Here is a 17461-nt window from a genome sequence, read left to right as displayed (position 1 = left end):
ACGTATTCCCATTGGCCAAGAAAAACATTTGGCAACTTATTTACATGTATTCATTGAATCTGTTGTATCTACGTGTTACCACTAAATCACGTCCTTATAAACAAATAAAATTTGCTTTCCCACGAACATTTACCCCCACGAATAAAAATATTTCTCCAGAATCAATTCCTAACAGAATTCAAAATACGCATAACATAGCCGCTCTGTATTTTCTCGGTGGAAAAAGTTTTCACCGCTGGTAATCTGGGATTATGTTTTAGAAAGAATTCATTTCACATGCAAAATAAAAAAAACGATAATAATTATGTCTGGTTAAATTTTCAAACTTATGTCTCCTTTACCAGAATGAGTTAACAGATTTACTCCCTTTAATTCCTAGGTGAAGTGAATTTTGTCAGGATTGTCTTTCAGGTGAGTGACGTTGCCCACAGCCATTTTAACATTAGCACTGTGTGTTGAAGAGACGTACACTCTGATGATAAATGGTGTAGAAATATGACAATTTACATTTAGAATGCGGTTAATAATTCCACAAAAAAGATTCCATGTACAATTAGGTGCATCATATATTCAACATTATTAGAAATTAAATCAGGGTTTTTATCTTGCAGAACAATCCCACGATGAAAATATATTACGAAAGAGGTCTGCTTGTTAATTACCAGAAAAATATTTAACTAACAAAATGTATAAAACTTTTTTTAGATCTAAAAGCATTAAATAAATTAATAAAAATAATAAAATGAATGAAAGTGATTTCAGAACTGCTTCTTCTTTATTTTCAACAGATGTGAATCGTGGAAAATTTTACCTTGATAGTATCTACCTATATACAGTTCTTGATGCGCTTTCTCCTTTTTCACAATCTCTTCTCAGATAATTTCTTGCATAATTAATATGGAAAGCAATCTTCAGTAGCGTGAAATACGATTCATTTTAATTTGTACGAATAAAGGGCTTGTTTTGACAGTAAGTAAAACATTCAAACGCTGTCGTCACCTGGTGTGTCACGAGGTCAGATTTTATTATTGTACGACTAAAGTGACATAGGACAGAAATAAAATTAATGAACATACTTGTTTGATAATTTCTTCATTTAAGTCATGGAAAAAGTTTGCACTCTTATGATACTGCGTTTATATTTACAAATAAGTTTTAATGTTCATTACAAATACATTGTGCGGATGTTTTTCCTTTGGAGGAGAAAAATGACCACATGACCTTAATGACTATAAATAATTGTGGCATATTTGAAAAAAATAATGTGAGAGTTAGGGATGTAAATTGACAATTACGTTAGTTTACGATTTACAAATAAACGCGATATTCAATTTATTCTTTAAACGTACGGACTGGTTGCATTTCTGAGTAGAAAAAACGTACGGAAAGAAAGAGTGAATTACGGATTTTCATTTTTGTTCATAATGTGATATTTACAAATGTCACTGCCAGTCGCACTATGACTTCCTGTAAATAAGTGGATGTTTAGAAATATACAACAACAATTTCTTCAACATATTAAAAAAATAAGGCATTTTACATTAGCCGTCAAGGTGAAATGTAATTTTAGCGCAAGAATTTATACCGATACATGAAAGTACTGAGACAAGATGGAACAAAACTTAAGTGAATTTACAAGAAATGGAATATATGTGTATAAAAATCGGCCACGGTTTGAAAGTTCTAAGGTAAGGTTTGATGAAAATACAAACAATACCAGAGTATTAAATTTGTTCATTAAAGAGAAAGGGTAACGTTAACCTGATCGCGCTTTTAGTAATGATAATAACTGAAATATTAGGGCTGGGTATTGGTTGTGTTGCGGTATATTGCGATCTTTGGAACCTTATTGCGATATGTGTTGCAATATTTTAATAACAGATAAAATGCTCTTTTCTTCTTTTATTAACCTCCATTTATAAGCAGAGTTTATAAAACTTTTATAAATACATGTACGTTATATAAAAAACATCTAGTTGATTTCATTATAGTTTGGTAACGAAATGCAACATAACAACTAAAACCTTTACTGTTTGGTATTGTTTGTCACGATTGAAAACGTTTCTGACATTTTAAATTTCATATTTAGAAATCTAAAGCCCAAGTATTTTCCCGGTATATCGGTACTGGAAGAACGTATCGAAATATGATATTTTTTACGTTAATAAATCGCAATATACCTGAATATCGATATTATTGCGCAGCCCTATGAAACATGTTTACATGTCATTTAATATCTACTTTTAAATTTGATAATTCAGGCGCGTATCGGCTTGTACGCAAATGCGTACACGTCATTTTCCGTACCGGCCTGTACGCAAATGCGTACACGTCATTTTCCGAACCCCAAAATAACAAGATGTGTTTTTGAAACAATGCCCCCGTATGGCAGCTTATGGCGAAGGTTAAAATTTCTCAAATGCAAGTCAAACTCCAAGGTCAAGGTCAAGTGATAGAAAAAATTGTTACCCAGAGAAAAGACTTATGTCAATAGATATACCTGGTAAATATGAAAGCCAAAGCACCAACATTCAAAAGTTATGGTTAAAAATGTTTTCTAAAAGTAGGTCGAACTACAAGGTGAAGGTCAAAATTTATGGTACGTAGGGGAAGAACTTGTTATAAGAACTACACATGCAAAAAATATGGAAGTCTTAACAATAACTGATCAAAAGTTATGGCAAAGGTTAAAGTTTTTCAAAAGTAGGTCAAACTCCACGGTCACGGTCAAAATTGTTGGTATCCAAAGGAAGGTCTTGTTACAAGGAATATACATTTGAAATATGAAAGCCCTTGTACTAACTGTTCAGTTATAGCCAAGGTAAAGTTTTTTTAAAAGTGGGTCAAACTATAAGGTCAAGGTCAAAAATATTTACACTACATATGAGATATGTAAGCCCTAGCACCAACTGTTCAAAAGTTATGGCCAAGGTTAAAGTTGGTCAAACTCTACGGCCAAGAGGTCAAATTTGTTAGTACCCAAAGGAAGGTCTTGTCATATCTTGTCACATCAAATACACGGGTGAAATATGAAAGCCATTGCTCTTACCAATCAAACGTTATGGGCAATGTTTAAGTTTTTGCGGGCAAACAGATAAACAGACAAACGGAAGGGAAAAAACTATATACCCCGAATTTGCGATAAAGGGGGCATAAAAAATTATTTAAAAAAAAAAAAGGAGAGTATTTTTGGATAAAGAAATCTATCATAAAAAAATTTTGTGTTTAAAATTATTTTGTTTCATATTGTTTCGATTCAGATCTTTTTACAATAATAAAATTTGAAATATTTTCGTAGATATATCGCAAATAGATTAGTTACCAATGTTCTGTAACACACTGATAATTTTCTAAAAGATCTTTGAGAAATAAAGAATATTGGCAATCAAGGCGAGCGAAGTGCCTTAGTGCTACAAACATTAAAGTGAAGAATTAACAGCGATTCTCTATAACCACTTAAACTTCTTTGCCACGCATGGTCACCAATTTTGATGAAACTTTGCCCATTATTACATCTTGACACCAGAAACATACATCAAATAAAATTTCGTTGCTATGTGTCTTGGTTGCCATGGTAACAGCCAGAAAAGTTGAAAAAATTGAGATTTTCAGCTACTTTAAATCTTTATTAAGCCTTAATAAAGACTAAGAAAAACAAACAAACCATTCTCCCAAAAACATGACACCTTGTTGCCACTTATGCTATAAAGAAACTATGTAAAATTTATCTCTAAGTAAGTGGTAACCATGGGTATATTTGGAATACATTGTAGATGCTGAAAAATGCTGAAAAACGCTCTACAGTCACAAGTGATAGATGTTACATGATCAAACTCAATCAACAACGTAAGAAAAACAATGAAAAATATTTGACCTCATGTAATTAAGTATTGGCAATATTATTCTAAAAATAACATTCATGGTTGCCATGGTAACACAGTGTCACCATGCAAAATATGCTGCTATGATTGGGTTAATGCTACTATCGTGAGGAAAAACAATAAAATTCATGACTGGCACATATGCATCCTTAGGACCTTGCAACACCGACAACATAAGAAAAATTGAGATTAATTGTTACTTTGCAGTGTAACCATGGAAACAACGTACTAGTTGTTTAAAGTGATATTTTTTTTTTTGCTGCTTTAGGAATTTACTAACCTTTTAATCAAGAAAAATATTATTTGAATCACCTTGAATAGTACTTATCTCGTAGAACTAAAGTTGAATATCATATATTGATAAAGGATGTTGAAAAATACAACACTGTTGCTATGGTTACCAAGAAGAGAAAATGTTCGATTTTGCTAATTTTTTGTCAATATTAGACCCTATGTGCCAGCTTTTTGCATCCAGTTAGAGATTGGGTGATAGTCAAAATTGAAAGTCATGTTAGTTGTTCACGTATATCAATCATTAAAGTTTTGGGAATCTACATACAACGGTACGTATCCAAGGAAACAGAGTATTTTTCAGATTTTTATGCATGTTTTTTCGCCTTATTTCCATAGCAACGCACTATTTAAAGAATTGAATTTCAAATTTTTGGAAATGTGAAAATTAGGGTCACACCTAGGCCTTTAAAAATATTGATCATCAGTTATACAGAAATATGCTTTTTAAAAAGATAGGGTAAGATTAAAACACTAAGAGAGTAAATTTAAAATCCTTTGTGGTATTAAAACCATGGCAACCATTGCCAACCTATACGAAATATCATATTTTGTCCTTGGTTTATGTTACAAGGATCTTTTCTCTATTATTTGCTTGCATTTCAACCTATAATTGTTTTATTCTAAAGTGTATGACTTTATAAAATTAAATGAACAAAATTATTACTTTTGAATACTTTGTTTCCATAGTAACGTATGTTATAAATGATTTACCAAACATGTTTATCATGCATTTAAGACACTAGGCCTTCAACGTTCAGAGACAGTCATTGCCACTTGTTTGCTTTGCTGCAAACGTTAACTGCTGGACTCTGAAGATGTTGAAAAGAGCTTTTTTTTCAAACTTTAGGACATGTTGCTATGGTAACCATGACACGTAGCAACTAATTTTTGCCTAATTTGAGTTTACGGTTTCAAAGACTTTTATCATAGAGAGTTTGGAGAAATTCTGAGACTATGCGTGCCACAGCTCCTATATAAAATTTCAAGTCATTACAGAGAATGGCTCTTTAAAAATCTCAATTACAATAAAACTGTCCTTAATATTTTATATTACCTCATAGTAAACGTTATGTGAAATCTCCACAATTTGCAAAAAATCTCACAAAGATTGAAATTAATCAATGGCGGATCCACGAAATTTGTAACGGGGGAGGAGGGGGGGGGCACAATAAAAGGCAAGGGTGAGGGGGTTGCATTGAAGCCCCTAGTTGGTCAAAGGCAAGGCCCTGGTGGGAGTCCGGCCCCCGGAGGTGACAAATTCTTACAAATAAGAGATTTTTTTGCTTGATTTAGGATAATGGACATATAAGTTCTACATACAAAAAATTAAAACGGGGGGTGGGGACGCCTGGCGCTCCGGCCCTTGATCCCCTTTTTTTTTACCCTATTTAATAGCATACACACACTAAATAGGGCAAAAATATCATTTTCTCATACCTTTACAGAATTTTTCGATATGAGTGGCCAGAGTGGGTCTTCACTCAATTTTTTTGGAAGTTTATCCTCAATGTATGCGTAGAAATAAACATTTTTTTTTGTTAACAAAAACATGGAGCTAAGACCCACTATGCCTCAAAATTACACTTTTTTGACACAACAATCGCATCTTTCCGAGAAATACTTGCAGTCCATTTAGTCAAGGATCATATCAAAAATATAATTTAAATGCCACTATTCATCAAGAGCTGTGTAGCGAAGTGGTAAGCGTGCAAGACTCAAAGGTTGTAGATACTCAGGGTTTTTATGGCTAGTTTTGTACCCCTAGGATAACCACATCATTTTAATAACAGAATAATATTTGATGAGAAAATTCCTCAGAAACGTTTTGTTAATCAGAATTTCGTAAATTTCAATATTGAGAACTTTACTCTAAATACTTAAGAGTCATTCTCTGTAAAAAACAAAGAATCCAAGGGGGCCGTTAAAACGAATGTCACCGAAATACATAATTTTTGGTTTATAGAGTGTACTCAGGTGTCTAACTGAGAAAACCACCTTAGTTTATGTTTCGGGGTGTCCGTTGCCATGGCAACCGGAACTAATGGAAATATGGTCATTTTGACAGGTTCTATTTCGTGACATATATCATTTTTAACCCCCATATTTTCTTTAAACACGAAAAATATGAACACTTTCAATTATATAATTTATTTTAAGAATTCTTATATAATTAAAATAATTAGGATTTAAATCTTTAGTCTGAAGTGTTTCAAGCTGATAGGAGGCTAAAAATATCAAATTTCGTGCTTTTTTCAAAATGCAGAAAAACCCATTTTACCCTCTATTTCAATTATATTTATCTTTAAATTCCAAGATAGGTTTTTAAAACTTCTTGTTTATTCAGAATATCTATACTATGGTTTGTCATTTCATTTAGAGAAATATCAAAATGAAAATGTACCCTAATCCCGAATTTCCTCAAATACAGATTGGGAAAACTCTGTTATACATTGAAGATGGTATATTTTTGTAGAGTTTGTTTTTCTCTTTTGAGGACATTTTTATGTAAAACAATCTTCAGATAGAATTTAATGATAGAAATGAATAAAAATGTATCATTTTAGGAGAGGATAGCAACATAGAAGGGGTTACCATGGCAACCATTCATTGGAATATATTTTTCATTTCACTTTTTTTATCGGTACAAAATCACATTTGTGGCTGAATTTTAACAACACTGAAGTGTATATCAATCATGCTACTTATCCATTTTTAAAATGAAATGTAGGTAGTGAAGATATAAAAGTGAAACGCAGCTATTTCAATTTGAACCCCCCCCCTTTTTATGAGAAAAAGACGAGGGGGGGGGGGGTTAATACCATGTTCAATGACTCAAATTCTATCTTCTTCAGGTATCAACAAACGTATTTGTTACAAATTTAGCTTAAAAACAAAAAGAGTCGATGAACAGTTAACTTATTGATTCTATCAAAACGTAAAGCTAAGGTCAAGATTCAAAGTAAACTGAAGAATAGTATGCTTATTCATATTTTCAGGAATTGAAGGATGACATTTAATCAGGATTTCAGATTACAGACACGGAATGCTCTGAAGTACAAAATGTTTAATCAAAAATGGTCAAAATGGAGAAAATAACCAAGTGATAAATCAATTTTAAAATTAGATGATATTTATTTTTTGAAGAAAATATGAAAGATGTGATGAGCAGAGGAAATTCGAGCTATTTTTTTTTTTTACTTTTTTTGTATCAATACTTTTATTTCTTGGAATATGTCATTCATGAAGTAAATTTTCTATGTGTTTTAAAACACCATTTTGCAATTATTATGTATATTAAAGCTCTCGGTTTTTTTTTTCAAATATTAGTAATTGAATGACATGCAATGAAGAATTTCAAAAATATACATGAACACAAACCATTCACAGTCAACATGTCTCAATAATTAGATTATTGAGCTCATATAATTTTAATACCAGTAGAATGTGGACAAGAAAAGTAAAATGAGGCTATAAATAATTAGAGTTCTTATCATTCAGGTTTTCAAATTGATTACAGGCCTGTAGGAAGCAATTTCAGTGGTTGGGAAGGGGGGGGGGGGGGTACAGCCATACATTCTCAGTGAAAATTACCCAAAAATTCTTCAAGAAAAAAAAGGTCAAATGGTCATTTACTGAGGGGACAAAAGCATACAGTATCTATGTTTTTAGAGTATTCCATGTATCGGCAAAATTAATGGGGGGGGGGGGGGGGAGGGGGGCAAATATTGGTCATAGTGTGATTAATTGAGATATTTTCTGTGAAATACTCAGGAGCCACTAGCAGGAAAAGTAGATCACTGACATACTTAAATGAAGATGAATTATTACACAATAATCATAGGTGTACAATACTTAATTTGTGGTTTTTCACTCTTATCATAGACCTAAAGCTGTAGCTCTATAATAATAGTCAGTTTTGACATAGATTTCTTTAATTTTTCTGTCAGTTATATAAAATTCAACAATTGCAACTGATAATGTGTGACAAAGGATGAAATTGTACATTCAATGAGATTACTTTTATTAGTTTTATACACTTATTACATGCATATTTTATTTAAGAATGTACATTATTATAAACTTTTAAAAAATGATTTGAAGCATATTGGAAGTAGTGCAGAGTGGAGTCATGTTTCTGAAGTTTGATATGCATGGCCATGGATCACTTTAGGATAAGTGGTCAAAACTTCCCTCAGGTATAATACTGGGCAAGACTTGAATTTTCTTCACATACTATAAGACTCTTCACTATTTCTTTGATGTTCTTTGGGAAAATAACAGCAGTCAATTTGGTCGTTATATTGTTGTACATGTAGTATGATTTAGCTGACTTAGTGTAGGAGTCCCACTGGTATCCCTCATCTTCTGAAAACTCTCTCTAATTTTCTTGAGATACCCATTCGTTTGCTGAATGTCATGACTAAATGTAAAACTCTGGCTTTGGTTCTGTAATAAACAATATAAGTATTTAGATTTAGATAATACAAGACTTTAGTTTATATTAAACAATGACTAATGGAACCAAATGGAACATGAAAACTATTACATGTACAATAACAGAGCATACATACATCCTCTCTACACAAGTGCAAAATGTTTTTGTTTTTTTTTGGATTTTGAGAAAATTATATTGAATAAAGGTGTAAATAATAAGTTTATCTATTCAATATATGGTACATGGCATTTACCCCGAGGAAAAATGTTCAAACACAATACAGTATCAGTGAACAGAAATCATAGCTATTTACTTCCAAGGAGAAGATGCATGTAAATAACATCTTCAATTAATTTATCTTGTTCTTTTAAAATGTCAAGAATACTTGACTTGATTATAAATTGAGTAATATACTGTAAATTTCTATTTATTGAAATTTAAATCTAAGGGCAGATCACTCCTAACAATCTCTCACTAAACAGTAATTATGTTTTGATAAAAGTTATGAAAAGTGGGTCAAAATTTTAGATAACTTTATGCTGTATCTTTCTTCTATCCTTCAAATGTTATTACCAATGTTTAATTCTTGAAAGACATAGAAGTCAAGGCCAGAATTATAGTCAAAATTATAGTTCATGGACATTAGAGAGACCTTTCATAGTGAATGTATCTGTGAAATATAAAAGCTGTATCTTCACTCAATCAAAAGTTTTGTTTCTGTGACAGACTGACAGACAAATGAGATTATGTGAAAGTGGTGGACAAGAAAGAAGTCCTATATGTGCTGGGTTTTTTTTCAGGCCCAGTGGGTCTTAGGATCCCTCCAAATTTTTACGAATTGTATTTTATCTCCCCTTGATCTTATTTGAGCCTTTGGCTCAGGTTTGGCTAAGGTGAGCTAAAAAATATATGTACTCTACTTTACTAACCTGAGAAAGGCATTTCATGCTAGTTTCAACACGTTCACAGGAACTCCGAGTCTTGCTAATTTTAACACCTTTGTAGGAAGGATATCTTCAATAATCTGAAATTCAATCTGAATCATTACAAATATGTAGCTCATTTGCATTTTCACAGGCAAGTAAAAAATTGATATTTTGTAAAATTGATAGTAGTGTGAAATTGTAAATGTCGAGGTAATATTTTAGGGATAAGTATTTTAAATGATATAAATGTAAAATTTATTTCAATAACTCCATTTCTTAACTGTGTGAAGAAATCTATTTATAGTAACAGGTACTTTCCATTAAAACATGATTTAATAGGCAAATTATTGGGAAAAGACGCTATACACTGTACCTCTTTATAATTTTGTTTTAAAACTTACCTCCTTGTTTGATGTTTTCAGAACACTCCATGAATGATCTAAATATCTTCCTCTTGAAGGCTCTTTCTTCTTCCACACATGGTGCATGCAGCAGCATGCTACAATAAATTATATATTTTTATTAGAACAATTCAATTCCTTACTGGCTTTAAAGCACAATTAAAGTGCCGCGCCACAGCATGATACGCCCGTCAAAAAATTACAATTTTCTTGAACAGTTAGTGCAAGAAAATCATGTCAACCTTGATTCTAAGATTTCCATGATTTTTCCATTCCTTAAAGTATTTATCCATCCCCGTGATGTAGGCATTAATTAGGCCTAATAAAAAAATATGTGTGGTTCCGGTTACCCGACCTTCCCTATTTTATACCCCCGACCCTAAACTTTTTTTTGGGCAATTTTCATATTTTTTCCGGAATTTCCCCCGATTTCCATCAATGGATCCAGTTTAAGTTTTAGTTTCAGCAATGACGGCCCCCTTGCAAAACATAGTGCAAGTGTTTAATAGTGGTCACTGTTAAATCCAAAGCAAGCTAGCATGTTGGTGTCCCCTACCAATATTGACTAGTATATTATCACACCACATCTAAATGCCATTTGCAAAGCAGTGATAGGTATTATTTAGAAAAAATTAAGAAAATCATTTTGTTAAAAAAAAAAAAAAAAAAAAAAAAAAAAATCCCTACCTACCTACCCTAATTTTTTTGGAAGTGTAACCGGAACCACACATATTTTTTTGTTTGGCCTCATAATAAATATTACATCATTGATAGATTTCTATGCTGGTTGTGTTAGACCTTGTCAAATGCCCATCATATTAAACAATATCAAATTAGTCTTAACACCTTAATCTATACCAAATTAATTTTGAAAATAAAAGGCAGGCCATCAAATCAAATATGCTTTAAGCTGACCAGCAGTTCTGTCTAATCCCCAAAGGATACAGATAAGACTGCTTGATCAGAGATGCTCTAAAGAAATGATTGAGACAGCTAGCCTTCCTACATTGAACTCATTAATTAATCTAAAAGTAACTGGATGCTTGTCTACTCATTACTACCAAGAGATGAATGGGTCTGCACTATCTACCACAAAATTTTTTTAAAACATATAATTTATAAAATACTCAAAGATTTTTTTTTGTTGAGATATAATGTCCGACAGGTTTTAATATGTAATTCATATGGACATGCTGATTCCACCCCACCCCATAAAATTAGTTTTTAAATTAATAATATTATATAATATCAGATTAGTCTATTATGCAATATCAAATTAGTTTTAATTACTTTTCATCAAATTCATTTTAAAACTTAGGCTAGCAAACAAGAGCTATTTTTTTAATCCAACAGGCTTTAACCCATTTGCCCAATACCCAAGGGATATAGATAACACCTGCTTGATCAGAGATGCTCTACCAGTTAGCTCCTCACACTAAACTCATTAATTTCTCTCTAATTTGACATGCAAATTTCTGTTATCAAAAATCTTCTTGACCAGTGCTTGATAATTACACTCATGGAAGAGGTAGGATTTCTCTAACATACATTATATTTGTTATAGATTGCTGTCAAGTATATGCTTAAAAAAATAAGTATTTTCTTGATTTAACACTTTTTTAATAAGGACAGTGCAATGCTCTTACATTATTTGGGATGTGTAAATGAATAGTAAAAAGACACATTTTTTTTAATTTCACTTAAATTAAAGGTCACAGTGACCTTGAAATAGGTCGTGACACACCTTATACCTAAGATGCATAAACTCTCCAAGTTTGATGATTGTAAGTCTTGTAGTTTTCTAGTTATAGGCCGGAAAGGATTTTTCCATATTTGCTTATAACTTCTTAATTAAAGATCTGAGCGACCTACTTTTTATGCGCAACACACCTTCTACCCAAGATGCATTAGATGACAATGTTTGATAATCCTAGGCCTAATAGTATTAAAGTTATGAGCCAGAAAAAAAAAGCTAACAGACGGACAGACGGATGGACATGAAGCCTATAACAATATGTCCCGTCTTAAGACGGGCGTATAATAATTATATAGGAATGTGTTGTTAGCCATTCAACCACACATTTGACATATTTTTTTTTATTTAGTTTTGTATGTTGACAGGTCTAAATAAACAATAATTGGAGAAACTCTTAAAGGATACATTTGATTAGCATGATCATCTACTCTACGAATAAATATAACATCGTATATAAGAACATTTAGTTACTTACGTATAAATGGTAGCGTTGCACCAGCTTGACCAATAAAATGAAGGATTTCACACTTCTTCAAACCCCTGCTTTCACATTTCACGTGTTCTACTTGGAAGGGAATTCTTCTCTTCGGTTTTCAATAAGTAAGTTGGAGCTAAGAAGACTTGGAATTTGACATAGCTTCCTTCTTGACTTCTTTGTATTTAATTTTAAAGAAAAGTCAAAATAACTCGTGCACATTCGATAGTCATTCACTGTATTTAGCAAGTGCAACCCATGGCATATGACCTACGTAAGACAAACTGATACGAAACTGGTCAATGTTTAAATTCACGAAGTGTTGAATGTCTTCAGAACAAGCATTATCACATCTTCTAAGGAAGCTGAACTATATAATCTAGGCACTTTTGTATAAAAATATCAATAAAACACATGGTTTGTAAAAAGGAACTCCAGACGTCATGCTTACAAACTTCCGCCAGAGTTCGTTTGCTCTCTGTAGATGAGGCCTCGACGGGGAGTAAATATAGTGTTGTTTTTACCTCCTTTCACTGTTGGAACTAGAGAGTTTTACAAAGGGAGATAATATTAGGTGAAATGCCAGTTTTTTTTCTCATTTTTCAAATGCATTTTATTTTTTTAAATCAAAAAACACACACCCAAAATAATTATAAATAAATAATCAAGTATGTTTGCTTTCAAAATATTGTTAATATTTTATAAACCTATCTTGGGATTTTTCATAAAATGGCACTGAAATTATGGTTATTTAGCCTATTGGTTAAGGGTTAAAAAGGTGAGGAAATTTAAATTTCTTTAAAATAAAAAAGGGTGTTAATGATAAATCAAAATAATTTTTTATCTTTACTTCACACCTTGTTTTCACAATTAAATGCACTTAATCCAACCATAGTGCATTATTTATTTTGAATATTTGATGATAAATTACGAGAAAACTGGTCATTTCAAACATGGGGGTAGCCACAAAATGTGTTAGGGGCCATAACCTAGAGATAGGTCACATCCCAAATTTTTTAATATACATAATTAATCTCATACACATTCATAATTTTTTCATATATGTTTTATTAAAACCCGTGATATTCGTATGAACGGCATCCAAGGTCCTTACAGAGAATGACTCTTAATTCACAAACTGGACATTATTTTTACATATCTGAAATTTAAGGCATTCTGCACACCTTGTTCATCCATCTCCTTCCAATCGCATCGTAGAATGCTTTGATACAATACTGTATGATTTAAAATACGTTGTGTTAACAACGTTTATTATACTTGTTGTTGAGTGTTAAAAAAGAGTAGATGATACCAACATATAAACATGTACATGTTTTAAAATTTTCAGCCTCAATTACATATGCAATAAGTCTCCACGGAAGTATTCATTTTGCGTTAAAACAATATTACTGCATCTTTTATTTTGTAAAGAAAAGCGAAATAGTGTAATTTTTCCCATGAAGATAATTGAAATACTTAGTAAAAACCCAAGAGATTCCGAGGGCCTCGCCCCCTGGATCCCCACCAAGGCTTCGCCCTTGACCCGCTGGGAACCTCACCTCGTACCGTTCTCTGCGTTCACTTCATTTTTATTCTGTCTTTGCATCTTGATATATAGAGCATACTAATAATCGGAAGTATTTAAGCAATTTTAGGCGATTAAAATTGTCACTTGTGACCAGTTTATAGGGTCTTTAGTTACCCTCGCAGCCACGAACGAGTCATAACTCATAACCTAATCAAATACCTTACTCGATCAAGAGAGTTGTAATCATTGACGCGCAAAGATATTTCACTAATATTTGATAACGGAGTTGTAATTCATAAAACAGTGAACGTTTAAACGTCTCATCTGACGAACTTTAAATTTTATTATTAAAAAAAGTTAAGTGTAAAAAAAAAAAAAAAATAGATAAGGTCTGTGTCATGGGTTTTGTTTGAATTATGTACAGTTGATAAGGAAAAAAATATCTGCAGAATTTAAAAAAAACAACAACAAAAAAAACAAACAAAATTTAAAAATAAGGACTTCTTCCTCACCTAATCAATTTTTCATACAATCTCACAATAAGACAAACAAAGCTGTGAACTGTTTATTCAGTTATTTAACAGACTCTAATACTTTACATAATTATTGTTGTAAGTTCTGTAACAGCAATGATTCAACTCGCGTCAGATATTAAAACCAACAAAGATGTCAACCATGCAAGTTCTTTTAAGAGAAAATACAAAAAGCATGGTAGAACTTAATAAATAATAATAAATATATTATTATGAATGTTTTCTTTCATAAAAGACCGTTCACGGTAGCTCCGTCGGTAGAGCGCTCGCTCCATGATCGGAAGGTTGTGAGGCCACAACTGACCTAAGTCGATAAAAAAATGGGTAGCAACTGTTCCTTCGCCATGCACTCGGCACTTTGAAGTGAAAGTTGCAGGTCCTTCGGATGAGACCTTAAAAACCGAGGCCCCGTGTCACGGCAGGCGTTCCTCACAGCTCAATGGCCCTGAGTGCCGAGTAAAGGTCAAATTTTAAAGCCCTTCAACGGTATACGGTGACGTCTCTATATGAGTGAAAAATGGGACGTTAAACAACACACAATCAATCAATCAAACTTTTATAAAAGTAACAGCTATTTAATATCACTGAAAGATACTTTTCATAATTACTGCTGTAAAGTGCAGGTGCTCCGAAATCCCGTCATCTCATTCTACCACGGCACATGACACTAATCCAGGAATGTCCAAGCCCAGCGATGTACCATCATGATCATGCTGTACTTCCTAAATCGCAGCCCCAGTAATATCGCCTCTCACTCCATCCCTCCTATCAGTGGCGCAGTGGTTAGAGCGTCTGCTCTAGAGTCGCGGCGTAAGGAGTAGATCCTTACGTCGCGGGTTCGAATCCCACTGTGGGACGTGGAGACTGGTCCTTCGGATGAGACCGTATAAACCGAAGTCCCGTGTCGCAGCAGGAGCTGGTAGGGAAAAGATCCCTCACTGCTCAATGGCCGTAAGTGCCGAGTATAGGACAAAATTTGCAGCTCTCCACCGGCAAGTGGTGGCGTCTCCATATGAGTGAAAAATTCCCGAGAGGGACGTTAAACAACAATCAATCATTCAATCCTTCCTACCAAAACATCGATTTTTATGTATGACATACAGAACAATGGTCAGAATAATCGCTCGACACCTTATTTACTGAAAGAGATTATTTTAATAATAAAATTATCAAAGTTACAACTGAAATGTATAAGAAGTAAGTATACAAATTATTCGAACACACTCACCGGCTAGAACTGCACGCATCCACTACAATACTTTACCAAGAAAAAATAAATGAAATGAAATGAAAAAAAAAAACGTGCACAGATTCGACAGTATGGAACACCTTTACAAGAAGACCTTGAACTGCATTTACATCAAATAAAGAAAATCAACTTCGTCAGTCTATATGTTTATTATCCATAATTATTTGATTAATTTATATTTAAATATTTAATTCTTACTGTAAGAACCAATCTGTAAAATTTTTGTAAACCGTTGATGCAATGTCTGTAGAAATTAAGAATAAAATGCTTCATACGCTGAAATTGTATTGACACACGTTTGTTAACCGTACAAAAAAGCCCAAGGCCACATGGCTTACCTGAGAACTTTGTCTAGAGAAAAGAAGAAGCAAGCTCAGTATTGAATCTTTCAAACTCAGTATTGAATCTTTCAAACAAGTTTTATCTTTTTCTGGCCCAGTGGTTTTCGAGATGATGATTTTTAAAAACTGTCATATATTTTGCACTAATTCTTAATTATCTTGCCTTGAAATATTCATGTGAACAAACTTAAATCCCCCTTACCTAAGGATGCATCGTGGCCAGTTTGGTTGAAATTGGCCTAATGGTTCTGGTGAAGAAGCTAACTTGAGCCTTTGGCTCAGGTGAGCTAGGAGGACTGCTTCCTGCTGGTCAATAATCATTACATCCTAAAATAATATATTTAATATATTAACATCACGTGGATTCAAGTTGACGTTTTCCATTTAGCAGGTACGAGTTAGTCAACCTTGAGTTGCCAATAAGATATTATTTTATTATATTTGAACTGCGTACTATTTATATTGTCGGCTAGGAAAAATTAATTTTCTAATAATCTGAGAAAAAAAAATGATAGGCGGATATTCCAGCTCATAAAAAAAGTTAACCTTTAGAAAAAAAATTCTTATCCCTATTGGATGTATCCTTATATACTGGATGTATTGGTTAATATTATACCTTGGCATATACGTGTATGTCTTCTTTCAGTTTGTACCTTATTTAGAAGACCCTACCTGGGTATCCTTGACGTGTAATAGAAAAAACTGTTGTGGAACCGACAGTAATTTTAGATCAATCGACACTAATTCCCTGGGAATGGGAAGTACTTTCGGTGAGATTGGAAGCCCTTCAGATGTGTCGTCTTTAGGGCCAGAAAAGGACAGAGGATTCCTCAATAAGGATACATCAAAACGAGGCAAAATGGCAGTGCTGTTTTTAGTTCTAATCATTCTGATTACTTTCATTGCTGCAGCTGTTGGTGTAACACTAAGCTATGTCCACCACCGAGGTTAGTTAAATGGAGGTAAACAAATGCTGGGTATTTTGTTATATGATGTGTTTAAATGCTGTATACATATGTGATAGAAGGGACATACATGAAGACTAAAGAAAGTGAATGGAAAATAGTGGAAATTAGTCTTACATTCAACTGAAGCAGTAATGCTGGACATAAACACAGGAAAACTTTCCAACATAAGGCTCAGGGGGTCGGGAGCAGTAGAGAGGCACATGATCACATTTCTTGTGTTTCCAGGGGTCCGTGTGTTTGCCCTGTTCATGATTTGTTTTGTTTACTGAATTTATGATATTATTCATCGTTAGATAACTTGATATTATGTATATAAAATTGAATAAATATTGTATAAATATAAATGCCCATTACAACAACCGTGAACCTCGTGATCAGTGCGTGGAGATGACCCCAAAATATTGTTCTCTAAAATACAGAGTCCACAGTACTCCAAAAACCTCAAATTAATGTGATTGCATTATCATGCAGTGCATTTTTTGAGTATTTGAATATACGATAAGTATGGCCTGTAAGACAGTTATGTGAAATAGGGACATTCAGTTAGAACAAAGGTCAGATTTGGCATAATAATATATACCACAAAACTAACGAGTTATGCAATAATCATCACGTGTCAAGAATGAGGCCCCAGAGGGGTTGAAGTTTATTTAGAAACAGTAAATGCGAATCAT

At 33.0% G+C, this 17461-nt stretch overlaps 1 protein-coding gene and 1 long non-coding RNA gene across 2 annotated transcripts in view; one reads left to right on the top strand and one right to left on the bottom strand.

The window, feature by feature from the left end:
- Positions 1-1228: 1228 nt before the first annotated feature.
- The window catches only part of LOC133176110 (uncharacterized), a 47099-nt gene continuing 30866 nt past the window's right edge, over positions 1229-17461 (top strand). Inside the window, exons 1-2 of the mRNA XM_061311275.1 lie at positions 1229-1688; positions 16466-16766. Of these exons, the coding sequence (XP_061167259.1) occupies positions 1611-1688; positions 16466-16766 (379 nt within the window). The 5' untranslated portion in view covers positions 1229-1610. The remainder of the gene's footprint in view (positions 1689-16465; positions 16767-17461) is intronic.
- Positions 8582-12269, bottom strand: LOC133176111 (uncharacterized). The gene is made up of 4 exons (XR_009719388.1): positions 12169-12269; positions 9938-10035; positions 9540-9634; positions 8582-8621 (listed from the first exon to the last, which is right to left on the bottom strand). It is a non-coding gene; the product is annotated as an uncharacterized LOC133176111 (long non-coding RNA).

The sequence above is a fragment of the Saccostrea echinata genome, unplaced genomic scaffold, assembly GCF_033153115.1.
Source record: "Saccostrea echinata isolate AGI-Se365-2 ecotype Australia unplaced genomic scaffold, CSIRO_AGI_Sech_v1 ptg000066l, whole genome shotgun sequence".
Classification (NCBI taxonomy): Eukaryota; Metazoa; Mollusca; class Bivalvia; order Ostreida; family Ostreidae; genus Saccostrea; species Saccostrea echinata.
Note: the sequence above shows the minus strand (reverse complement) of the source record. Positions and strands in the feature narration are given on the sequence as shown.